Here is a 26,235-nt window from a genome sequence, read left to right as displayed (position 1 = left end):
AAGTATTCACTAAATATTCACTGCCAGTCTATTTTTGATGGAAGCCACGTCAAGCAGCACAGAGCAGACGAAACAGGCAGGAAGTCAGACAGAGAACTACATAGAGAATCCGTCGATTTTCAAAATTAAACACCTTGTGCAGATTTCCGATTGTATATCAACAGTAAACACATTTAAAACAAACAAAAGAAACAATTTAACTACGTAGCCGACTTAACCATCGTAGAAGCACAAAAAAATCAAGGAAAACTGAACAAATTAGCAAAAGTCAGCAAAATCAGGCAAAACGCTCTTATTCTGAAATGCTCCATGTGGGAAATGTAGCCTGCACAGAGCGGAGCGAAACACAGAAAGATGGCGCGTGTTAGCAAGTCTGTCACACAAGGATGACAAACGAATGAATTTGTAACTGCATGACTGTTTCAAACGGGTCCGATGCGCTGTATAATTAACATGCATTTAAATTGCTTTCTTCACAATTAGCTAATCGCATTCCGTCATAATTACTACAGCCACTAGATGTCGCCGATTGGGTCGTGAACTACCATTCTGAAGCCTTGAGTTTGGCATTTTGGTCACCATCTTGTTTTTTTGGAACCAGCAGTGACCATATTCGGATGAGAGGGTGGAGCTGAGGGAGGAGTGAATGGTAACCTAGCCGTGAATGTGATCTCCTCCAAACTCAGTCAAAGTTGAAAACACAGACAGCACCCAAAAACAAATTCATGGCTAGTTAAATGTAATGCTACACAGTGAAGAGGATGTGATTTCCCTCTATTGACATGTCGCCGTAGTAGCGACTTGTCACAAGGTAGACACGCCCTAAGGCGTACCATGCTTTATTATCTCTTTTACTCTAAATGGGGCCATGATTTACAAAATGAACATCATGCTGTATTGAAGAAGACTTGGAACGAGCAACTGAGACCATAAACTCATTTGGAAAGTCTTTAAAAAATCAAGTGAGAAGTAGGGTCTATGGTTTATACATTCCAACGCAATCAGACTTCTTTTTGCAACCATTGGAGGAGCCCCTGCTGGCCATTTGAAAGGATGCAGGTTTAAGGCACTTCCACTTTGGCTTCACTTTCTTAATAAGCTACTTGTACAGATGACCTATTGGGCATATTTTGGGGGAAGGCGGTCTGCAAATATTTTAATTAACATGTCATTATGTTGACAGAAAACAATGAAAATGTCATTTCAAAAAGATAATAGGTCCCAAGCATTTGTTCGCTTGAATTGTTCTGTAAGTAACCTTTTTGTGTCAGTTATGCTGATTGGCCAGTCAGCTCTGCCACCTTAAAGGTTTCAGACTTCCCTGGACTAACCTTATAATGTCTCTTGTATATTAAAACTGTCTCTGGTGTTACATCAGCTGCCAGATTGAAAGCCCGTGATGTCAGTCTCACTTTAGATGCTTTATAATTATCATTATGAAGACGCTGCTTGCAAACACTGCTACTCTGGGGGATTAATTTATGCAGGATTGGGCTAACACAATTATTGTTAATGGCTGATTGTGCAGCAGCGGTGTTGCTGAAGGAAAGAAAGTGGTTGTTAGTTTTCAATTGTTTTGCAGCAGCAGGAGTTATTATGGCAGTGAGTAATGTCATGCCATTAGAGCTTGTCATTCAGTAGGAAGGTAAGTGGTGTGTGTGTGTGTGTGTGTGTGTGTGTGTTCTCATAGTGAGACTGTAGAGAGTGAAAAAAAGGAGAGCATAGAGATGAGAGACTGGAGAGAGAAAATGGGGGAAAAAAAGATGGCTACCATTCTCAAAATCACAAAAAACACACATGCGACACAAACCACAGATTGTCTGTGCACGCACACACACACACACACACACACACACACACACACACACACACACACACACACACACACACACACACACACACACACACACACACAATGCCTCCTCTTTCAGCAGCCTGACAATAAAGACAGGGATGATTTCTGTCAGTGTGACTGCTCACTGGGGAATGGAGAAATAGGAGAGAGAGGACATGAGGACAAGAAGAAGGCAAAGGAAAGGAAAGGACGAGGAAGAAAAGAGGAAGGTAAAGGAAAATGAAGCACAGGAAAGAGAGGAAAAAGGAAGAGATGATAGGAAAAAGGAGAAAGAAATGAAAAAAGCAACAGCAGATGACAAGAAGGGTGGAAAGGAAGAGATGCAAAGGACAAGAAGGAAAGACAAGATATTGGAAGAACAAAGAAGGGAGGAAAGGAGGCTGTGAGGCAAGCACAGTAGAGGAAAGAAATGAAAAGAACGGAGAGGATGGAAGGAAAATAAAATGGTAGGCAAGGAAAAGTAGGTAAGAGGAAGAGGACATAAGGGCAATAATAAAGGAAAGAAAAGGAGGTGGAAATGGGAAGAGGAAGACAGAAAGATGAGAGGAGGACAAAGGATAGAAAAAGGGAAATAAAGGACGAGATGAAACAATGACAAGAGGCAAGAACAGGAAAAGGGAAGAAGAGACGATGGAAAGAAAGGAAAGGAAAATGAAGGAGGGTAGAAGAGCAAGAGGATCAAAACAAAGAAGGGGAGAGGGAGGAGGAAAAGAAGATGAAGCAAAAGAAGCAGAGTGGGTGGATTAAGACGAAAGGTGGAAGGAACAAAAATAGGAGAGGAAGAAGAAAGGATGAGAGGATAAGAGGAAAGGAAAAGAGATGAACAAGAGCAGTTGGAGGAAAGAAAGAGGAGGCGGAAAACAGGAAAGGAAAGAGGAGGGCAAAAACAAGAAAGGTGAAAAGGCAAACAAAGTGAGAGAAGAAAAGAGAATGCGCAAAGGGAGGAAGAGGAAAGTGAGATGAGAAAAAAGACAGAGGGGTGAAGAAATGGAGGAAGAGAAGACAGTAAACGAAAGAGATGAACGAGGAAAGGATGATCAGGGACCGATCTGGAAAAAAAAAAGACGAAAGAAGGAAAGAACATAGGAGGAGAGGGTGAGTAGAAAGAGGTAAATCCAGTTCAGGCAGCGTTTCCTCCTCAAACGTGCTGACAAAAGTCTTCAGTTTTACAGCTTCTACAAACACTCCTCCATCCATTAAAAGAGCTGGATGAGGGGGCGGATAGATGATGGATGGATGAATAATGAGATCATCAGATTGATTAAAATTCTTTATTGGCATTTTTGAACACATACAACCGGATTCCTCTGTAGTCTGAGGCGCATAAAAATGTGATTGAAGATTTTTTTAAAGCCTAAAAACCAAAGATAAAAAGTGTCTCTTTGTTTAATTATAGATTTTAGAGGCAGAATTAATGGAAAACTCAGCTGGCTCCCCTGACACCCCCCCCCCAACTACCCCCACCCCTCTCCTGATTAATTTGGGTAAATCCAGCTCTGTATGCAAGTTAGGACCGCTGTTTGTGATTCAGCCTCAACACAAAGCTGCAGCGCATCGGAGGAAACATTGAAGTCAAACCTGCTTTACGTTGCACTGCAGCAGATTGTTTTCCTCTCCCCCACTGCATCCTCTGCCTACCACCACCGAATTGGATTTAAGGGCTGAAATTGATTAAACACACAGCTTTTATCTAGATCTGCAAAGACTGTGAAAACAGACTTTCCATTTTCATTTATTAAAGGTTTATTTTTGGGTCAGTTAGCCTTGAGGCCGAGGTTGCAATTGGACCTTCACTAAGCCCCGCCCCTCAGTTACTGTTGCTGCACCTGTCAGTCTTTCTGGTCTGGCCCTGCACAGAAAATGAAAGATGAAAATGATAGTGGTAGATTTGTTGCTTGAATTGTGAGGTACTTTTTGAAGCAATTTTTCCATTGCTGCAGATGAGAAGGTGCTTTTGGCCATCATAAAAAAGGCCAACTTCTCGTTTTTACCCAGAGATGGAAAACTGTCACTGGCAGATTTTATCATCTGTCACTAGCTAGCTAGCTAATAGGGAGCCAAAGTGAATCCCGAACTTCCAGGATCGGTTTCAAAAGTAAGAAAACCTCATTCTAAATCACATTGGCATTTGTAAGAACTAAAGGTACTAAAAATCCGGTCTGTGGCTCACTTCATTTGTCTAGATAGAGATGGTCATTTTAAAACAATCATCTAATGCTGTTGTTTAATTAATATTTTTGCTTTTTAGCAACCTTTAATGAACATTGTTTACCAGATCATCATGGCTTAAATGTCAGAGGAGCTATGAATGGTGTTTTAGAGGTTGAAAATATTGAAATAAAATATATAAAAAATATTTTTTGTGTGTCATTCTCGTGACTCCCAGGTTAAGAACCACAGGTGTACACATTTTTTCAACAGCAGAGATTACAGCTAGAAAGTTGACAATAGAAGAGAATAGTTGTGGATTTCATGGATAGGAAGGAATTCACGTTATGATGAAGTAAGTTTCACTTTTACATTAGAAAAGGTAGTCTTTGGTCAAATCCCAAATAAATACAAAGCAGAGCTGCTAAGCGTTAAACTAAATCTGATCCCGGACCAGCTCCCATGCGGTGGATGTTCCAGTCCTGAACATGGTGTTTCTAATGTTAGCTGTAAGGCCAGAACATATTGTAATTAGCTAATGATATGCTAACTCCTGGCCTTCGAAGTAGGCATGGGCGGTGTTATGGTTTACCAAGGTCAGCACCATCAAAATACAGACCGTCCTCCTATATTTTGAATTGTCACCTGCTGCCTTATTTTGTAGACATTTCCACCATAAATTGGAGCAGAAAATGTCAAAGTCGTTTTAATGTTATAATATTTACTAGTTTAACCTTGAAGTTGAGGATAGTGCGGGAATGAGAGCACTGGTCCCGATTATAACGGTGACCCAGCCAGCAGGACTGTTGCTGCGTGACATCATCTCTGTTCAGCCCACTGATGTGTTGGTATCCATGGCAACAAGTTTTTAGTTGTTGTACAAATAGCCTACCGGATAAACCCCGGTGAAATGTCAATATGGAATGAAGGTATGAAAAAATAAATACTTGCAAGTAGTACTAACGTTAGTTAGCTACTGTTGGTAAAAAGCTAACTAGCCAGGTTTTCGGCTAATTAACGGCTTCCCATTAATGCTAGATAATTTCATGATCTTGAGATAACTGAGTTTTTTATTTGCTTGTAGTTTAATTATCTTGTTGTCTTTTAGAAAACAAAAAGTTATCTTAAGATTTGGTTTAATATCTTGTTCTCATGAAAAAAAAAACTAATTAATTTAGTAAAAAAAACAGTATTTGTTTTTCTAAAATAATTACCTTAACAAATTACCTCACGGAAAAGCAGCTTTGTTATCCCAAGATGATTCGATAATTAAATACTTGTAATTAACTTTTATGTTATCTTGAGATAACGGGAGGAAAAAAAATATTGCAACCACGCTGCTCTCGACTCTTTTGTGTGACCTTCCAGCCTTTATTATTTTGTTTTATTATTGTTTTTATTATGTCTGTAATTTTTGCAAGGCAGAACTGGAAATAAGAACCCACTAACACATCTCTTTTTTTTGTAGAATAACACAGAGCTTCTGTAGTTTGTCTGGTGATTCTATAACTGAGTCTGAGGAAGGATTGGGAGTGGATTTTGTCTAAAAGAAATTGAGGAAGACAGAGTCTCAGTTTGTGCACAGCTCCAGGGTCCATGCATATTTTTGTCATGTATGTGGTTGTTATTAGGGTCCTTGTGTATTTCATGCTCCTCTGTGGTTTAGTTAATGATGATACTTGAGTTACTCTTTTTTTTTTTTTAGATACTGAAGGCCTCACAAAAAAGATATTGGAGACGCAGGAAAATAATACAGCAACTGAAATCGATGATCGCAGAAGCTCGAGGCGAGAGTAGTGATGCAGAGCTTTAATCAGCATGAGTTCCTGGGTGGAGAGAGAAAGACTGAACAAGAAGTGAAAGACACCGATATTGTAAACATGATCAAAAACTGTTGAAGTCCTTATACCCAAATTACTCACATGACCACTCTTCTGATCCATGATTAAGGTTTGGTTAAGTTCAGGCAACTACTTGGTTACTGTTGGGGAAAAACGTCTTCATGATGGATATTTAACATGCAGTATATAGACATAATACAGATTTTTAGCAGCATGGCTCATGGAATGGCAATTTTGGTTGGATGGTTGTTTGATTTGTTCATCACTTTGCTCCAGACTGAAATATCTCAGCAACTCTTGGATGGATAGCCGTGACATTTTGCACAGCCCTTCATGGCCCCCAGTGAATCAACCCTTCTGACTTTGGTGATCCCCTGACTTTTCCTCTATAGCACTACTATCCGTAAAGTTAGGATCAATTTTCATAACTTTGGTGATCATCATCAGGTCAGCATTTCACTTTATCCAATACCAAAACTCATCAGCCTCAATGCTACTTTGTATTTTTACTTAACTAACATAGTTAACATAGCACAATAACACATTAAGATATCTTAAACCAATATAGTGACCATGGTAAGCATTATGCAATCATTAAAGGAAAATGTCATCACTTTGGGAAAGCTAATTTTGCTTTCTTGCCAAGAGCCTGGATGAGACGACTGATATCACTTGTCATCATTTGTCTGTTGGGCAAGTGGGTCAGAAACCGACTTGCCTCAAGTCAGTTTTTACCCCCCTCCATACAAATGGTTTAATTTATTAGCGGTTATCAAGCAACAAGGAGACTTAAGTTAATTGTCATGTCTAATCTTTATAAATAATAAAGTAAATGAATCAGAACAATTCTTGCATATTAAATTAAATGGTATCACAATCCCTCCTCTCTCTCCACAGAGACGGACTCTAAGTGTGAGTGATAAATGATTTAGTTTACAAGAATTTGCCTAGCTAAACAGTTAGACTACATACAGACAGCTTTTGTTTTAGCTTGTTTGTAACAATTTGCTTTTAGCCGAGCTAGCGTGCTGTTCTCGTGTAAAACACAGAGGATGAGAGACTGTGGACAGCAGATGAAACATTGCTTTCTACATGTTTATGCTTGTTGAACAGGCGTATTTTTCTTGCCCCTGGCAGTTGAGCCCTGCTAAGTATGAAGCACCAGCAGCCTGCTAATTTAGCTTAGCATAAAGAATGTAAAGCAGGAGGAAACGCTAGGCAGCCAGCGCCTCTAAAGCTCAACAATTAACACATTGTATGTTTTTTGTGTCCAAAGTTGTGGAGTTACGTGGGGTAATATGTCTGATTACTTAACAACTAGGCCTATAAAAGAGGTCAACAAAATATAACTATACAACAACAGGATATGAACTACTTTGTTTGACTACAAAGTCAAACAAACTAAAAAAATCCCCCTCCAACATAGCAGGACATGGTACGGCTTGATTGACAGGCCACAGGATATAACAGTCCTCCCCCTTGGCCCCGCCTTTCTTCCACCAGGACAGATCTCTCTTCAAAGTGGTAACAAGAAACAATGATTAATAGAACAGAAATGTTTTCATAACCTTACAATGTGAAAATGTGTGCACTCAATTTAAACAGCGTGTGGCTAAAGCAAATAAATGTATATTATAACTCAAATAACTACTGCAACTCAAATAACTTTGTGCTGTGATTTGAAATCATGAATTGTTTGGGGTGTGGCTAACTGCAAAAATAACTTAACCTGTGTACTTAAAACATGGCTTGTGTGCTGGTAGGCTTGTGTGCGGTATTACCATTGCTGGCTGTTACCCTGTGTGGCTTGGGCCATCACAGACTCTATGCAGTAACTTCCTTAAATCTGGTTGCCTGGCATCTGGTCCTGACTAAGAAATAGTTTGGCACATAATCCCCCGTAAAACTATTGTTGGTTTTTACACTTTGCTTTTTATATGGATTAAACAGACAATATACAATTTTTTGTTACTTTTAGACAGAACAAGGCTAGCCGTTTCCCCTGTCTTTATGCTAAGCTAAGTTAACTGGCTGCTGGCGGTAGCTTTAATTTAAACGGTGTGTGATTTGCCGGGGTGGGAGGCAGAGAAATTTAGACTGCTTTCTGGTCCAAATGTCACTGCCTCTGCCTAATTATTTTTATACCTGCTAGATAATCAAAATATATATTCCTATAAAATAAATATCTACAGTGATTATTGCTTTGACTGCCTTGCTCAGTGACATGGTCAGACTGGTCTTTACTGTGCTCCCACAGCTTCATTCACATGCTTGTTTCTTTAAAGCTAAAGCTGCCTAAAGTTCTGCTGTGTGCTTTGTTGGATTTCTTAATTAAGAAACAGTGTGAGAATGGGTGATTTGTTTGAAGACTTTAACACACAAGAGAGCAAGCTTGTGTTTTTATTGTTATTTTGCTGTGTGACTCTGCGTCCTGGCAGACTATAACTGCTGTGTGAATTGCAATCGAGCATTGTTATTCTGGGAGTCTGAGGGAGGAAAAGGCGTTAATGACGGAACAGAAATCCCCAAGGATCATGGTTCTTCTTTTATAGTTAATTTGCTTTGTGATATGATAGAAGAAGTCCTGGGTGGTCTTTGTTAGCAGCTGTGTGGGAGTTAACAGACGGTTTCAGGAAGCACTGGGGATCTTCTGCTTTTTGTTTTATTACTATTTTGCATGATAAATTTGCATTTGTTTATCAGGGTTTTAACACAAATCAAGTCAAACAAACAAAGCTCCTTATCATACCTGGAGAACAGAAACTGTTGGCAGAATAGAAACTAAACCCTGAACCCTGAAGTATTGGCAAGTTCCCTTTTTATATATTGAGCCACACAGGGACCAGAGGAGGGGAAAGTAACTGTTTTGGAACTTGCAAGCATAGACGTAACTTTATGTGGACAAAGGGACACGCCCCAAATAATTTTACATAAAGAATTGGTCTCTAATTTAACTCAAGTGTAACTAGGGGTTTTCTGGTCAAGTTTTTTTGGCCCTGATTCTGGTCCGAGTTCTTCAATATTGAATATTTGTAACCCCTTCAGTTTACACTGCTGTAGAGGAAAGATAGCAGAGGGATTTTAAAGAAAAGCACAGAGCACCCGAGTCTTTTGTTTTTCGCGTCAGATATGAGAGCGAACTGTGTGAGTAACTGATTTATCTTCATAATAACACAACAGAAGCACAACTCCTTTATCTGGGAAGCCAAACTTCGCAGAAGAGCTCTGTGTTGGACTTGACAAAGCTCTGCTATTTTCTCAAGTATTTACTCGGCTTGGCAAGAACGTGGTTTTTTTATTTATTTTTTTTCAAACTGGGAAATTACTCAAGAATATCGGGCAGTGAGATATCTGTCAGGCCAGTAATCTTTGAGTCATAACGGCGAGAAAAATCCTTCATTGCTGATTGCTGCTGCTCTCTCAGCAGAATTATTTCCCAGAGCTGTTGTAATTGGGACCATAATAAGTGGTGAAGATAAGAGCGAGGCCCTTACAGGCATCAATGACTTAGTATTTCATTAGATGTAACCATGGTGATGACAGAGGTTAAGCTCACTCACACATTTTGAAAACTGAAAAACGATCTTCTTGGTTTTATGAAACACTACTGGAGAGTGTTTGTTCACGGTGTCTGTGCCGTCAGTTAGATGTCTTCACGGACCTCATTTTGGATCTAATTATCTTCGGGGGTGTTTGAACAAGGTCTGACTGGCCCTCATGGTTAGCTATTGTAAGACCTCTACCATGAGTGTATGGAAAAATGATCACTGCTCACTGCAGTGTGGATGTATTATCAAACCCTATCTGCACTAATGCTAAACTACATGATGAGATTGACCTGAGAAACACAGCAAAATGTATTTGAGAAGATGGTGGAAAGACAATGAGTCATTTAATATACTACGTGTAGATTTGGCTAAAAGTGGAATTGGTAAGTACAGATTTTTCCACCCAATGGGGCAGTCCAGTTAAGGCTTTCAGCAATAAGGAAAGACCTCTTTTTTTATAAACAGCAAATGTTTACCAGGTCTAAATCAGTTGATTAGGTTAACTGAAGTCAGGCTTTTTAATAGCCTCCTTGACATTCTGTAGTTTTTTAACTTAATCCTTGTAGCTTTATGTGTCTGTAGCATTGTTTTTATTTATTTTTTTAGAAAGCTCTAATTGGCTCCTTTCCCACACAGAGGTGGTGAGTAAAATGTTTAATGAACAATTGACACAAAGGACAGAATTTTGGGATAAACACCCAGGTCGACAAAAAAAACAGCAAAGCTTTAGATCACAAAGTTCAATTCCATAGAACAGTGGATAATGCTTTTGCCTGTGGTGTGTTCGATTCCCATTCACTGCATGGGTCTTTGCTCTTCATGCAGCAGGTCTGGGGATTATGGGGATGTGAAAATTTTCTTTAAATTTTTTAGAGTGATAAAAGTGACAAACGGAAAAGGGACGTTCTTGCCCATTTGATAAATAGGTGAATAGTTAACCTCTCGCATACATACATGCATACTTCGCTCAGGTCTGTAATTGGGACCATATGAAATAATAATAATAAATAAAAAGCACATGCATACATACTCACCGTGGGCATATATACTTAACCTTGCGCACACATACATACCTACACATGACACTATATATGTATGTGCAAGCGAAGCATTCAATTTTCCAAGTCTGGATATAGTTGAGAGAGGATTAACTGCCATTTAGTATTATGAAGTTGGTAAATGCACACTGCAGATAGAATAATGAATGGTATGACATTTTCAGAAAATGTCTCTTCTTCTAAAATGTCCTTCCATTATAAAATGGGATTCAACATTCAAATATCAGATGTCAGATGGACTCAAATGACATTACTAATCTTTTTACTTAATTTTTTTCTGGAGAAGTCAACACAGTCATGGAAATTGAACTAATAGCTTTATACCAAAAATAAAGTGTAACTAAAGTAAAATTACATATTGTTGTTGTATTTTAACCTGTGAAGCACCTTGGTCAACCTTGGTTGTTTTAAGTGTGCTATATAAATAAAATTTGATATTGATTACAATGCAGATAGTCTCTTAATTTGGTCTTTTTAATGAATCCTCTCCTTTTCCCTCCAGGTGGACCCCATGTTCACTGTGCCAGCTCCCCCTGCTCCAGGCCACCCCGGGGCCCTCGGACCGTCTCTGCCTTCAGCTCCCTCCTTCTCCCCTCCGGCCCTGCCCACCTCTAACCCCAAGATGCTGGCAGTGAGGACGAGGTCAATAGGCACCAACACCCAGGATGGAGGCATCTCAGGAGCACTGGAGGGCGACTCGGCCTGTCTGGGGCCCTGCCAGCCCGGCACCAGCGTCAACCTGGAGGGCATCGTCTGGCACGAGACGGAGGAAGGTAAGAAGTATAATCTAAAAAGTGTGCATGTGAACGATGATCTCTCGCTAGTGGACACTCTATAGTAGCACTTTTAAAGGGTTTGTTCACACAAAATAAATAATAAACTGTATTTTTAGATTTAGACACTTATATCCACTTCTGAGATGTCTGCCACCACCCTAATATTCTCCACATAAAACCAGGACTATCCAAATGGCTAAATGATAGGAGTTATTTAGTAAACCGTTGCACTACCTTTGATTTTAAAGCATTAAGGACTTAAAGGACAATACTAGTGTTTTTACATGTCCTCAATTATATTGCCATGTATTGTTTTAGATTCCTGAATGTATTTTCTCACTGTCCAGTTAGCCACTGACTTCCATTCATTCAATCCTTATGTGATGGAAATAACTTTGAAGAGGCTTCGAATTAAATTAAGCAGCCCAACCGTGGCATCAATCTGGCATGCTGGTTGCCAAACTAGCGCAGTCTAATTTTGGGTGCCAACATTGGCCCAAAAGCTGGCCAAACTGCTTTTAATGGAAACTGATTCTCAGTACAAATCAAACAAACCTGGATCCGCAACCAAAATCTGCACTGGCCATGACTTGGCTGACTACCTTCAATGTTGGTTTAAGAACAATTTAAGGACAAAACTTTAACAAAGACAAAAACAGACCTTATGCTCGCTGTGATGAATTTCATACCCTTAAAATGTTCTCTAAAGTGGAGTCTTTCTTAAAAGTTTTTCATTTTATTTGTGTTTCTATTTTATTTTGTCATTATTTGTTGTTATAAATGCTATATAAATACAGTTATAGAGGACAGTGAAAAAATGGCTGCCTTGAAAAGATTTAGAAACCTAAAAACATAATGGTTGACACATAGGCTGACATTTGTTTGTAATATGTGACCATGAAAACGTACCGTTAAATGTCCAGCGGGGATATTGTTTCAGCAATTTCATCTTGTGTATGTTCAGACAGAAAGTAGCTGAACATGAAAGCCTGAGCTGTACGGTGAGTCTGAGCGTAGTCTGTGACGGTGAGGGTGTGGAAAGTATTCTGTGTCAAACCTGGGTAAATAAAATACTTTTGTCATGCCTCAGTGAAAGCCAAGATGGTGGAAATGCATCAGCAGCTTTTCTGATCTGCAGGCTTACTTGACTTTGACAAAATACTTTTTTTGCTGTGTGGAAAAGCCCAGACTTACAATTCACTGCACTCTATCAGGTGCAGCGTTTATTTTTTATTCCAAACATTTTCCAGTTTGAAGATTAGTGGTTGTCCTGCTCATTTAATCTGTGACTCTAAACAGACGGGCAGACTGACAGTTACAGATGAAACAGTTTTTACTGAACGCAGGCTGAGTGAAAGCTGCCCTCTGGCCATTTCCCCAAAATCTGAGAGGTGTTAAAATTCCGTTTCCAGCAAATGGTTTGTTTTGGTCCTTATTAAAACTAAAGACAGTGTTATTTGCTGGATAAAATCAACAAGGGAGACTCCCGGACAGCTCCCAGGAAACAGTCCGTCAGGACTCAAAGCTGAGTAAATATTTCTACCTCCTTAGACGTGGCTTTTCAGGTTAACTGGACTCTTTTGTGCATCCAAAATGAGACCATCCTTACCATAAAAAAAAAAACAGCATTGGTTGTTTAAAATGATCTTAACTCAGTACTATATTTCTGGAGCTTTTGTCTGCATTGGAAAGTCAGTGGAGGGAGTTGGTTTAGTTTATCGTATGACCTAAATATGGAATTTTGTTTATGTGGTAACAGGTGGTGTGTATGGGGAAAGATATTAACTCCTGTTTCTGTTCAAATGTCTCTGTAGTCAGATGCGAATGTCCTCCTTGATCTGTCTCAGTCCGCTGACTCCTGGTTGATGACTTTCACTCCAGTAGGTGCTGTGGGTGTTTTTTACAGTTTGCATTGGTTGTTCGTTGAGCCTCCTACGTTTCCATGCAAATAATGACTCTGGTGTGTCAGAAGCAAGGGAAGCATCGTACAATGTCAGAGCACCACCACATCAGCAGTGGGTGAAAACACTGCACCTGTTGTCTGTGAAGATTCTCATTCAGGCCATAGTTTTCAAGGAAGGTTAAAATCCAGGGCAACTGGACGTGGTTGAAGACCATCGCTAAACAGAGGAAGAGGGCTAAGACGCCACAAATCCCCCCCCACTTACAACGTTTTCCCTTCATCTCTTCCCAGGAGAGTGAACAAATGCTCACATTTGGCCTTGTGACAATGCCAACGATGGCCTGACGCAACTCCAACGACCACGACGACTGTTGTTACAACAGCCAGAAACACTAATGAACTGAGCGATATCCATCACCTTGATTATAACCCCACAGAGGTTAAATGGCTGGGATTCCTTTGCCAGGGAGACAGAACTAAGATGAAAGGCAAAACGTATTCAAGGATCTTCAGACAAGTGATTTTAACCTTCCTTGGATACTTGTACCCGTTGTTTTGTTTAAGCCTTCACACCGACACCTCTTCAAGTCATTGCTTATTGTCCCGCATCAAAGCATCAGGATACATCATTGTCCTATTATCGCAAGTTAGCTCTACAGATTTTGGAGACTGTGTTCTCTGTGAAGAGATTTTGTCCCAATGGATTTAATGCTTGTGCTTTTTGTCATCTGTTCGTCTCAAATCAAGGCCAACTGGTGAGCCACATCTAATTTGTTAAGCAGCTGCTTCTGTTTGTTATCATGCTGAATGATGTTGGCTGTTTTATCAGTGGGAGGAGTTTAAAGACTCTCTCAAGCCCGCAATTTGCCGCATCAATTTGTATTTCTGCATTACGTGTTGTTGTTACATGCCATGTGTGTTTTGAGCATCAGATGATGTGTGACGCTGCCAGTGTGTGTTGCACTTAAGGTTCAACGCGTCCTCATACCTAATGACATATATGTCATATGTCATATATATATACAATATGTCAATTTTCAACACCTTTTTCCAAAACTGCATGTCTTTTAGAAAGCACAATGACACAAATGATCATTCCTCAAAATTACATGTACGAGCGTTGGCAAGTACAGGACCTTAAGTATGTAATATTAGTCACGTGACCTAAGTCACAGGATGTTTAACACGTGGTAAATGTGAAAGTCCTGAGTTTACTTGACTCATTCATCCGCCCCACCACCCTCTTTACAAGGACTTTACACTATAAATATGGTTCATAATAAGCTACATAATAATCGACCTATATGGGTGTTTTTCAGGTGGGGATGGGCTTAAGTTTGGGGTGGTTGGTTTCTTTTAACCATGCCCAACCACCTTTCCCTAACCTTAACCAAGTAGTTAGTGTACCTAAACCTCGCCAAACCTTAACCATGGATGCTGATCAGAAAACAGCCACACGACCACTAAATGCTCCAATGATGTATTTCGTCATTGGAGGAACTTGTTGCCCAAACGACGTTACATCTACTTCTTCATTCTGCCTTTGCAGACCACCACAGTCAGAACGTCACCTTGCGATATTACCTCATAGTAGAGAAAATGTGGATTTAAAAGGTGTATATTTCAGCACAGTATGCTTCCTAAAAAGATTCACCGTATTTGGCCAAATTAAATTGGGCGTCTTTACAACTACTGTGTGTTTAAAAAACATATGCCACAGAACAAATTGATGTTTTTTATCATTATCGTTCCAGACACTTTGTACATTCCAAATAAAAATAATAACCAAAATCTAGTTTATTTTTATACATGACTGAATACCCTCATAAGAGCAGTTTTGGCACTGAGCTACACATAATTATGAGTCCAATGCAAGAAGAAAAGTAGAACCAGAAACCTGTCCAACACCACAAAATGATACCATGGGAGTACCCGGCAATGGATCAGACAGCCTGATGATTCACCCACAGATTTCGGCGCCATCGCACTTTGATAGGCCGTTAATGAGGACAGTGCTCAGCACTGCGGCCTCTCAGTGGAGGTGTAATACCTTACTGCAGGCTGCTAATGAATAAATCCCATCTCTCTGCGCCCATCTCGCTCTGCCAGCCGCAGGGCCTCTGAAGTAGAGTGTTGAGTTTGGCGGAGAGGCGTTTGTTTCCGGGCCCAGTATTAATTAATTGGAGACACTCACTTCGCCCGGGCAAAAATAAAACGGGAGAAAAAAACAAACACAATGCAGGGGAATATTTTCTAGGCGAAGAGTGCTCTTAAAAAGGCCAGAGAGATGGAGAGAGGAGAGAAAGAAAGACAGTGAAAAATACATATTCTGCCTCACATTCTGAAGTAAGAGGAAAACAGACGGTGTGTAAAACTTCTTCAAACTGAAAACACTGAAATTAAAATAAATTTGCTTCTTTGCAGACCGTGACAAGTGTAAATGGGCAGAAAGAAAAACGAACACAAGCAGGAACAAAATGTAGTTGATAAACCAGACCTCCGAAATTTTCATAACAACCCAATCATCAGGATATTAATCAGCTACAGTGCATTCATCATTTAAGTATTTCAGAATAGTTTTCATTGGATTCCATATTATTCCAGTGTCGGATGACTTAAGAACAGTAGTTCATGAGACCAATTGTGGGGGAAAAACACTTTACCTTGTGAGACACAGTGCATTAAAGTGGGTAATGTGCATTCACACTTATCACTTATTCCGCGTCTCAACTTTCCACCAAATTTCACTCGAATCTGTTCACATATTTTGAGATTTCCTCTTAAGAAACAAACAAACAAGCAGGACTTGTTTTTTTTCCTCCACGGTGCAGGAAATAAATGCAAGTAGAAAACATCAAAGCATCGTGTTTCCAGGGTTGTGTGAGAAAACAAACAGCAGCAGCGTCGGTGAAGTGAAGCAGAGTAACAGGATACATAAATAATATGAAAGATACACGTGGAGTTATGCTCTGCTCCTAGCAAATATGTCTAACACAGAGAGATGCACAGGAATACACTACCAAAAACTAACATGCAGACATATGGCATGTATTTTAGTTAATATACAGGGAAGAACAAAGAGAAGGAGCAGAGGGATAAGAGTGGTAACTATGAGAAAAGGAGCGAGGAAAAATTGATTGACTGCCCAGTCTGTGTCTGAACATGCTGACAGGATGGACGGGTAGATGGATGGAAGCGGGGGGGGGGAGAGAGAGAGAAGTGGGGAGATGGACAGAATGGCAACAGAGGTTTTTTTTCTATATTTCTAAACTACCAAGGGTATGGAGAGATGGCGAGGAATGCAAAGATAGAGACAAAAAGAAACCGAGAAATGAAGAAGGATCATTTCGACTGACGATGTCAGAGTCAAATAGAGACGAAGAACGACAGAGACAAAAAGCAACATGAGGGAGTATTTCTCATCCTGATGAGTCCTCTGCGCCGCTTGGGGACTATCATTCAGCCGGCGGAGGGACAGCCGGAGCCCCCTCCTCGTGACGGCGGAGGGATACAAGGGGAAGATGGTGGTTGCATGTTAATTAAGCAGAATACTAATTGGAAAGACAGAAAGGAGAAGAAGAGCAGACCACCATTTCAGCGTCACCCCCCCCCCCCCCTCCCTTCTCCCTGCAGGAGACCAGAGTCTGAGCGTTAATCAGATGGTGATTGGCTCGACTCTTAGCTCCACAGACTGTCTGACTCCAAGACTGTCACGCCAGAGATAAAGTAAATCACGAAGGTGATTTACATTTTGTAAACACACATAAAATAATCACGTTTAAATACCACTGCAAAGTACCTGACTGATGTTTGTCCTTAAAGGAATAGTGCATCGTTTTGGGAAACACACTTATTCACTTTCTTGTGGAGAGATTAAGAGATCAATACCATTCTCATACCTCTATATAGACAAGACTAGACTAGGCAATAGAGAGGCAATAAAAACAGCGTACAGAAGGAATTAATGTGGATTTTTTTTCCATTAAATTTGTTTGATATGATGTCTAGTGGATGAAGATGTAGAAAAAGCAGATGAGGTAGACGAGGCAGGAAGGAAGAGAGAGAGAACATTTTCTTCTTTACTGAGTGATAACAAACAAACCCTGAAGTCACTGAGATACAGATTGCACATATTCTGGGACAGTCGGTTCAAGGACCGTCTGATCGCTGCTCTCCTTCATTTAACAGTTCTACACAGCATCTGTTAAGCAAAACTATGCAGGGCATTTGTTTGACTGTTTATAAGTTCAAAACAGGATTTTGAATGTCATGAGAATGTAATGAGACGAAAACTGATGAGCTATTCGGTGTTTTGGCATCTTCCCATGAAGAGACAAAGTCACGCTGGATAAAAATAGAAACTCACATTTCAACAAGGCTTCAGGGGCTTTTATGAGATTGATGAGGAAAACCTCCAGTGTGTGCTGCTGACCCTAAACTGGGACAGTCTTTAGCGCACAGTGACTCCTCATATTATCAGTGATTCTATAATGAATGACGTGTAAATATAAATGAACCAGAAGAAGTGCATAACAAAACCAATGCACATCTCTAGACTGCCTTTTATCATCATTCATCACACTTTATATAAGTATCTTACTCCATACTTTATATGGAAAGAATTACATAAATTGTAAACTTACCTTCATTTATTTGCCTGAACCATCTCCCCCACTGGAGACAGTGTTACGCTTGAAGAATCACTGTATGTACTGCAAGCCTCCCTCCATCGACCTCACCTCACTAGCTGCTTTGTTAGCCCCACCGGCTGTGATGGATGTTCTGCTGTTGGTCAGTGAGTGTTTATTTGGCAGAATTTGGATGGTGTACGACAATCCAGGCTTCGAGCACAGCTATGGCAGGTCTGCGTTTCAGAGGCTAATGGATCCCATCTCAAACTTAAGTCCCTTAGATCTGATTTTAAACATAGAATAAAGGAAGTGTTCCCTCTTAGCTGTTGCCTCTTTGCCAAATAAACATAATCAAAAATTGCTGTCTTGTCTTTGAATTGTACTATGTAGGGTATTTTGGTATTTTGTTGTTTTGCTGTGGTGTTGCTTTGTGTTAGATCCTGCTATTTGACCCTGTTTTGATTAGGTCTCTCTTGTAAAAGAGGTATTCATCTCAATGTGACTTCCTAGTTAAATAAAGGTTTTATATATTGATTTTCCTGAAACTGCACCTGACCTATAAAGGACAATTCATCTTAACGTCTTAACAGAACCCAAGAGGGATGGTTTTTTTGTAAACAGTCCTGAAAGCAGCACAATTCTAGCCTGAATAGACTCTGAAGATATGTGGCAAGAGTCACAAAGATGGTTACTGGTTTAAGGAAGAACTGATGTTACATTCATTCAGTCAGCTGCCGATTTTTAGTGCCATTTGTGCAGACGGCAGACAAAACCTGGAAACCTAAAGATATTTACATATTGCCGTTTGTTTGGAGAGCTCCAACAAGCAATATCCAGGACACTTTGTTTACATGTGTTAACGTTATGTAGAATATTTCTATTTGATGTAATTCTCCAGCTGTGAAAAAAAATTTAATTATTGCTTCATTGACTATAGTGACGATAAAAAAACTCAAATCTGCCAGAGCACCAACCACCTTTTGTTAAAATGAGCGACACACTTGGCCACAGTTCCCAGCCCTCATTTATCTGTGAGAGAGGCCATCAGGCTTAATTGAAGAGAAAGGAGTTGTGTATTGCAGTCAAACCTCGTTTTAAAGCTGTAATGCGTCCAAAATTTGATTTGCTTGGCGTCGCCGCTGGCGCATCACAAAGCGGAGGTTAATGGTTTTTAAATGTCAGTCTGAGAGTGTGAGAGAGAGAGAAAGAAGAGGAAGAGACGTTTATTTCAGATGGCTGAAAGTTCGTCAGTCTCCAGATTGGAGTTTAAACCTTGACCCAAGACTCAACTTTCCTTCCAACTAAAAACGTGACAGGGATGGAAGACTGTATTTACCTCCTCAGATGTTGCTGACCAATATCAGTTTGAGTAATTTAACGGGCTGTAACAGACAGTTTGAACCATTTGGAAAACAATTTGAGCCTCTTAAAACTGTAAACTCCTTCCTTTAGGTTGCCACAGCTTTTCATTTCCAAACTGTTAACTGCTGCTGTTCTCAGACGACTCGTCAGATTGATTTTTCTTTCTTCTGTAGTGTGCTCCTTTTTATTTCTGCACATTTGTCTTTTATCAGGGTTTCATTAGTTTTGTAATTAGATACAAGTGGGAACAAAGACATGAGAATGTATGCAGAGCTACAAAGGGTGATGCAAGAAAATAAGTGATTCTGTAATACTGTGATATACATGAAAATCCCTCAAAACATGCACTTTAAAGGTTCAGTGTGTAATATTTAGGAGGATCTACTGACAGAAATACATTATATGATACAAAACTGTTTTCAGTGGTGTATAAAGACCTTACATAATAAACCGTTATGTTTTTATTACCTTAAAATGAGCCATTTCTATCTACATGGTCCTCTGACATGGAAGTCACCATGTTGCAGCATCATGTTTCTACAGTAGCCCAAACTGACAAACTAATCTACAGAGGGTGTTTTGTCACTACGTTGAATACGTACGTGGTAATAATGGCAGTAATCGTGTGGTTTATTAGAAATAAGAAGAGAAGTGAAATTTGGATAAATAGAGGACCACACATTATTTACTGCTGAATTAAATGTGTACATTTATTATAAAGTACTTATTTCGTCCAAGGAGCAAGTGAATGCACAGTGAGCCATTTGTTGCAATTCGCAACCCTCACCACTAGATGCCACTAAGGGTACTTTCACACCTGCAGTTCGGTTCATTTGGTCTGGACCAAGTGGAAAAAAATGATACACTGTTGCATTTTAGTTCTGGTCCGGTTCATGTTAACACTGCAGTTTTACAAATGAACCAGACCATGACGTTACACAGACGTACAGGTAACATGTTGATTTATAAGCTTTGGCGATTGTCATCCTGCATCATCAGGAACCACGTGGGGAAATCAAACTCCGGTGACTGACAGAAGTTTGTGCAGCTTCTGATCTGTATCGCAAAGAGCTCATGAAGTAATAATTTACTAAAAGCATGATAAGTTAGACCGCAGATCGACCGCATAGCCTATTATGAATAATAACGTAAAAACAGGACATGTAGGCCTACAGTAATAATCCGGGGCTTATTAGCTTATAGTATACCATGGTATCGCTGTCACACATGTTTTATTGACATAATGAACTAACAGTGAACTGAATAGTACCACTAGCCCTCCTTTTTAAACAGATTTTAATCACGAGAAATACCCACGCTGACAAGTTTGGTATACGTTATGATTTTCATAAACATAGCCTATACATGACTTATACAGATCAATTATAATATCGCTGAACACATTTCGCGGTCAGCAGATGGATTTATTAGTGGTTTGGTTTTGGAAATAATGATCAGATCAAATCTCTATCATAAAATCCGGTGGTTGGTTCGTTTGCTTTCACACCACAAGCGAACCGTATCAGTTTGTTTGAAATGTCTGGTCCACTTTCGGTGCGCACCCGAGTGTGATTGCTGCATTAATTTATCTCCTCTAAAACCAAATTGAATTCTTCAATTCATGCAGCATCATATGTTCCAGAAGGATGTAAATACTGGGATAAAACCTGTATGTGACTGATTAATAATAATAATAATAATTAATATAATAAAAGCAACTTTCATGCAGGAAATGCAGAACAAAGTGTTTTACAATAAAGAAATGAAATGCACCAAGGGGAAAATACAAAAGGCAAGGCAAGTTTATTTGTATAGCACATTTCAACAACAAGGTAATTCAAAGTTTACATAAAACATAAAAGCAACAAGGAAATATAAAAGTTTTAAAAGTTAAATAGAAAATAAAAACAGGCAGGTCTCCCACCTTTGCTTATTTTACTCCTTTGATTCCCCATCTCCCACTCTATCCCCCCTTTAGTTACTTAAGGACTCTAACCCTTCCTTAGATACAGTCTTCACTGTAAATCCAGATTGCCCACGCTACAAGCTCTGGTAAGAGCGGTTGACAGCGGGCCCTGTCAACAAGTTAAAAGCGGACAAAACAGGGACTCTAATCCTTGTAATTCTACTCGGCCCTGTTAACTGAGGTTCAGCCGTGTGAGATGGTAGAATCAAAAGGGCACTCTAAGCTTTTTAAATAGTGTTAATATCTAAAAACAAAGAAAACAGGACAGTGCAGTGTAAGTTGTCAATCTACTAGTTAAAGGCAGTGGTAAAAAGAAAACTCTTAAATATTTAATTAAAAGCAATGGTAAAAATTGTAATGATAGTAAAAATAAGATAAAGGTGAGAATAGAAAACACAGAATGCATCTTCACATGAAAATAGACAGAATTGGCCTAATAACAGGGGCAGAATTTCATAATAAAAGTATTGTAACATGACATGTTTTTATATAGATATCTTTTGTCAATATGGAACACCCCCAGTACGAAGGCTGCATTTTCTTTCAGCTGTTTCTGGGAACCTCCAATAAACCAGCAGCAGATAATCGCAGTGTTCTTGAAGGGAAGTAGTGAACAAGTGAGTTAGCAATGTAGCTTTGTCCTAGCTCATTAAGGGCTTTGTATGTAAGGAGGACAATCAATTCTGATTGTTACAGGAAGCCAGTGCATAGCAGCTAAAATTGGACTGATGTGCTCGCTCCTCTTGGTTCTGGTTAATGGTCGAGCTGCAGAGGTTTTAATTAGTTGAAGTCTCTGTGGGGTTTTTTTTGGGAGACCAGTAAAAAGTGCATTACAGTAGTTGAGTCTCCTTGAAATAAAGGCATGAATCAGTTGGAGGAGGAGAAATAATGATCTAGAATATCTTAGATCTGAATCTAAGATATCACCATGACTTGTAACCTCAATCTAAGGAGATCATTTCCCAGATTAATAAACAGTATTTCCATTTTTGTTTTAGAGCTGACTAGTAGGACAGTTTTGTCCTTGTTTACATTTAAGAAATTATTTCTCATCCATTTATTTATTGCCAAAAAACATGCAGTTAACTAAATGTAGTTAATAGCAGCAGCATCATTTGGTTCAACAGAGATGTACAGTCTCATCAGTATAACTATGGAAACATACACTGTGCTCCGTGATGTCACCCAGTCGCAGCACGTGGTGGGAATAGTAATGGACCAAGACTTGTGCCTTGTGCAGCCCCAAAACAGATGTCATGTTTCAGACACATGATCTCCAAGACTAATGTGAAACCTTCTCCCTTTGATGTTTGAACCAGTTTAACACACAGTCAGACAGACCAACCAACCTTTCAAGGCAATTGATTAAGATATCATGGATACTAGGTCTAAGAGGAACTGAGACCTTAATTTCATACCACAGTCTGTACTGTGGCATGTTCTAAAGCCTGACTGAAATTCTACCATACTATTTTTAAGTGTCTTGCTAATGAATGGAAGGTTGGATATTGTCCTATAGCTGCTCAGTGAATTACCATCTAGCTTGGGTTTCTTTAGTAAGGGTTTTACAGCAGCTGGGAAGATGCCAGAGATGTATTTACAATCTCCTGGACATTACTTGAAACACTACTGAATACCCGCCTAAAAAAAGCTGTATGTACAGGTTCAATACATGAGGTGGAGGAGTTGCACTGTGTGGCAGTCTCGCAAAGTTCATTTAATAAAGGTGAATGTTCCCATGGTTATATCTTTCTTACTGTCATTGCTGTGGTCATCTGTGTTTTACATACAATACTTGCTATAATTGATATATGTTGTTGTAGAAGAACAATGCAAGTTCTTCACAATTTGATGCAGAGAACTGAGAAATGTCCCAAAGAAGTGCACCACAAAGGATTATCTTGTCATTAAAGACTATTGTAATCTAAAACAAACTGCCCATATTTCCTATTTAAGACCTGAACTCTGTGTTGCTGTCAGCTATCGAAGCCTACTATGATCCCAGTAGATCCAGTATGAACTGCTCTGTCTCTGTCCTGTGTGATTGACAGGTGTGCTGGTGGTGAATGTGACGTGGAGGAAGAGAACCTACGTGGGAACTCTGTTAGACTGCACCAAACATGACTGGGCTCCTCCAAGGTAATACTACACTTTGTCTTCCTTCTTCTTTTCTTTCTCTGACTCTGTGATTCTATACAGAGACCTTTTAAAGGCGCACCACACAAGCCATACTATAATATATTTATAGTATTCCCAAAAATCTCCAAATTAATGGAGTTTAGATGAGTTATGAAATACAGTGAGCTGGGAAGTTTGGTTGGAGCTGTGTGGAGCGTCAATTAGCATAGCATTTGTTTAGGCAGTGGGAGAAGCTCATGGCATCATGTCACCAGCAATTTGGATAGAGGCACAGGCTAAATTAAGTTGCTGTCAACCTTGCGCATGTGTATATATAACCTGTGGGGATAAACACTTTTTAAACCTTATTTTGGGGCCAAGTCATCAAACTTTTCCTGCAGTTTTTAACAGATTTTACTGGTGATTCAAAAATGCAGTTTTTATGTCCTGGTTAAAGACTATATGTATGTTTTTCAATGAAATTAATAAAATGGGCTCAAAACTCACTTAGAAATGAAGCACACACCTGTTTTCTCCGTTGCTTGCATCAGCCACTATTCTGCTTTTAATGTGAGGACACCGGGTCGGATTCAGCCCTGTGCGTGCTCCCGAGCCTCTCTCTGACTACAGCGACAACACTGCAGCTAACGACATGCAGTCCACTAACACCACAAAACAACTGGCTCACAGCAAAACACAGGCTCCACGTAAGGATACAAAACAACAATAAAAGTTTATGTGCTGAAGCCCATCAGACCAAACAGGTTCAGATGATGTCGAGTAAGAACAAAGTGAGCATTAGTAAAGCTGGAGAAACATAGAGGTCACGTTAGCTCGCCGGCTAACGCCAAGCAGTTGCTAATGTTATCCGAAGCAAAGTTATATCGCTTTCCGCATTACTTCACCAGCTAACGTGACCCATGTTACTATCCTGTGTGCCACTGTTGATTTAGCCTGCAAGAAAGGATGTAACTGTAAAAAGCAAATGTGGAGCGATTTGTTTACTAATGTTAGCCCATCCTGATGCAGCCAGCTAACGCTACAGTAGCAGGATTTCTGTATGAAAGTGGTAGTGATTCGGATTATGCTCACTCATGAGTTCAAGTGAGCACGCGTACGAGCACACGCCTAGTAGCAATCTTAAAACCGCATCGCTAGGGGCCGCTGAAAACTCCATAATGCCCCTTTAAAAGTGCAGTTATGGCTCTCACCATTCATTTAGGTAGGGGCCTGATCTTGTTAGTCCGAAATAACTGCCCGGCGTTACCAAGATGTATTACTGTAATATTGTTACTTTTTCCAGTAACTAGTAGTGTAAAGGAGTAATGTAACTAGTAACTTTAATCACCCAGTCATAAGTAAAGTATTATAATTCATTTTTTAAGTAGGAATAAGTAACTAGTAACAATTTCTGAATAACTTGCCAATAACACCGAGTGGCGGGACTTGCCTATGTAAGGACTTTGCCCAGCAGTTTGTTGTGGTTAGCTGTTTTCCTTTGTTACGTAAAAATTTTAACTGCTAACCATGCTAGTAACAAATGTTTCAGAGCCACTTTTCAAGCATACATCCAATAGTGTTTTTTTGGAAACAAGTTTTGCTATAGTATTTTTATTTCAGGTTAGGTCATGGCCATTGTAAAATATTTACGTGGAAAGCACTGATGCCTGTTTGACAGCTTATTACACTTACACTTATGATTACGTTTGTTGATGTGCTTGTTCTCAGTTTGAGCACTGACAATGAATTTCAGTTGTATTAGCTGGATGCCATTTTTTGGTGAGCGCCTGGCACTGGTGAAAAAATTAAAATTAAAATTTGAAATCCATTCTTGTTCTAATTGTAAACACATTTTAAGGACAGGCTGCTTGGTGTATTTCCCTGTTTGATCTATTGTGTTTAACCATTTGATTGTTATTCTCATTGGCTGTCATTTGCTACCGATTGTTCATTTGATTAACTGAAAAGAGCCCTTGATTTTTTTTTTTTTTTTTAAAGTGCTTTAATGTTGCTAAAATGATAAAAAGGCTAAATTGGCTCTGGGGCTGTACGGTGTTTTTTCCATGATGAGCTTTAACAAAAACACTCTCCATTCTGCATCCCAACTGTTTTACAAATGGAGAGTGGTTTTTGTAATTGCTGAGTGGAAAATGTGACAGTCCCTCCTCGCAGGGCTGAAACCTCTCAATTATTGCTCCTGTATGTAAATGATTGTTGTCATGGCAATAACAGCTTAATCTCAGAAACCAGGGACTAAATTGCTTTTTTCATTTGGACTCTTGCGGGCTCCTGTCAGCAGTGACTGAATGCTGTTTTATTATATAATTCTATGGAATAAAATGCTTCCTCATTATCAGTCTTTGAATGAAACTGTTACCGAAAGATGATGTGATTCAATTAAAAGCACAAAATATAATAAACACATAGAAAACACATTTTTGGTTCTAAAAAATATAACCAAGGGTCTGAGGGGCCTCAATTTATCAGCTTTACTTGACAAAGTTAAATGTTAGGAAATCATCTCTGTTAGATCACTCAATTGTTCAAAATCGCTTTTTAAATCGAGGCATGAGAACATTAAATAACCTTGAAATACCAAAGAAAATGCATAAAATTTCAGTTGGACGTTCCAGCAGCTTCAGTGGCATTCAGGGACACATTGATGTAAGAAAGCAATTACAAACATCATAGGAAATGTGAGATATCATCTCTTAAAATCACAGAAGGGGACAAGAAAGTCTAGTCTCAACGTGCTTTGCAGTCGGTTCCATTAATAAGGTGATTAACACCCAAAACAGTCTTTCCAAGGTCAGAATTTATTCATTGAGTATTTAACACCAACCGGTCCTGTGATGTAGTGTAATACTTAATGCTTTAAAAGGCCAGCACATATGCAAAGTTCAGAGTCCAGCTTCAAAAATAGTCTTACTGGAGCAGGTAATATAAGGCAATGCATTTTCATCATTGCAGCAGGCAGATTTTTTGATATAAGTAACAATATGTGAGTGGGGAAAAGCATCTCCAGTGTT

At 39.5% G+C, this 26,235-nt stretch overlaps 1 protein-coding gene across 3 annotated transcripts in view; it reads left to right on the top strand.

Moving 5' to 3' along the window:
- znf608 (zinc finger protein 608) overlaps nt 1-26,235 on the top strand; it is a 58,228-nt gene that overhangs the window by 16,888 nt on the left and 15,105 nt on the right. For 2 of the 3 annotated variants that reach the window (XM_038703817.1, XM_038703816.1), the window contains exons 2-3: nt 10,953-11,223; nt 23,140-23,227. In XM_038703817.1, coding sequence (XP_038559745.1) covers nt 10,953-11,223; nt 23,140-23,227 — 359 coding nt within the window. Of the gene's footprint in view, nt 1-7,325; nt 7,369-10,952; nt 11,224-23,139; nt 23,228-26,235 lie in introns of those variants that run through there. The other variant, XM_038703818.1, reaches the window with a different exon arrangement.

The sequence above is a fragment of the Micropterus salmoides genome, unplaced genomic scaffold (assembly GCF_014851395.1).
Source record: "Micropterus salmoides isolate LMB-PRFRI ecotype aquatic unplaced genomic scaffold, ASM1485139v1 Ms_hic_scaffold_7, whole genome shotgun sequence".
NCBI lineage: Eukaryota > Metazoa > Chordata > Actinopteri > Centrarchiformes > Centrarchidae > Micropterus > Micropterus salmoides.
The sequence above is the reverse complement of the archived record's forward strand: the minus strand, read 5'-3'. Positions and strand labels throughout refer to the sequence as shown.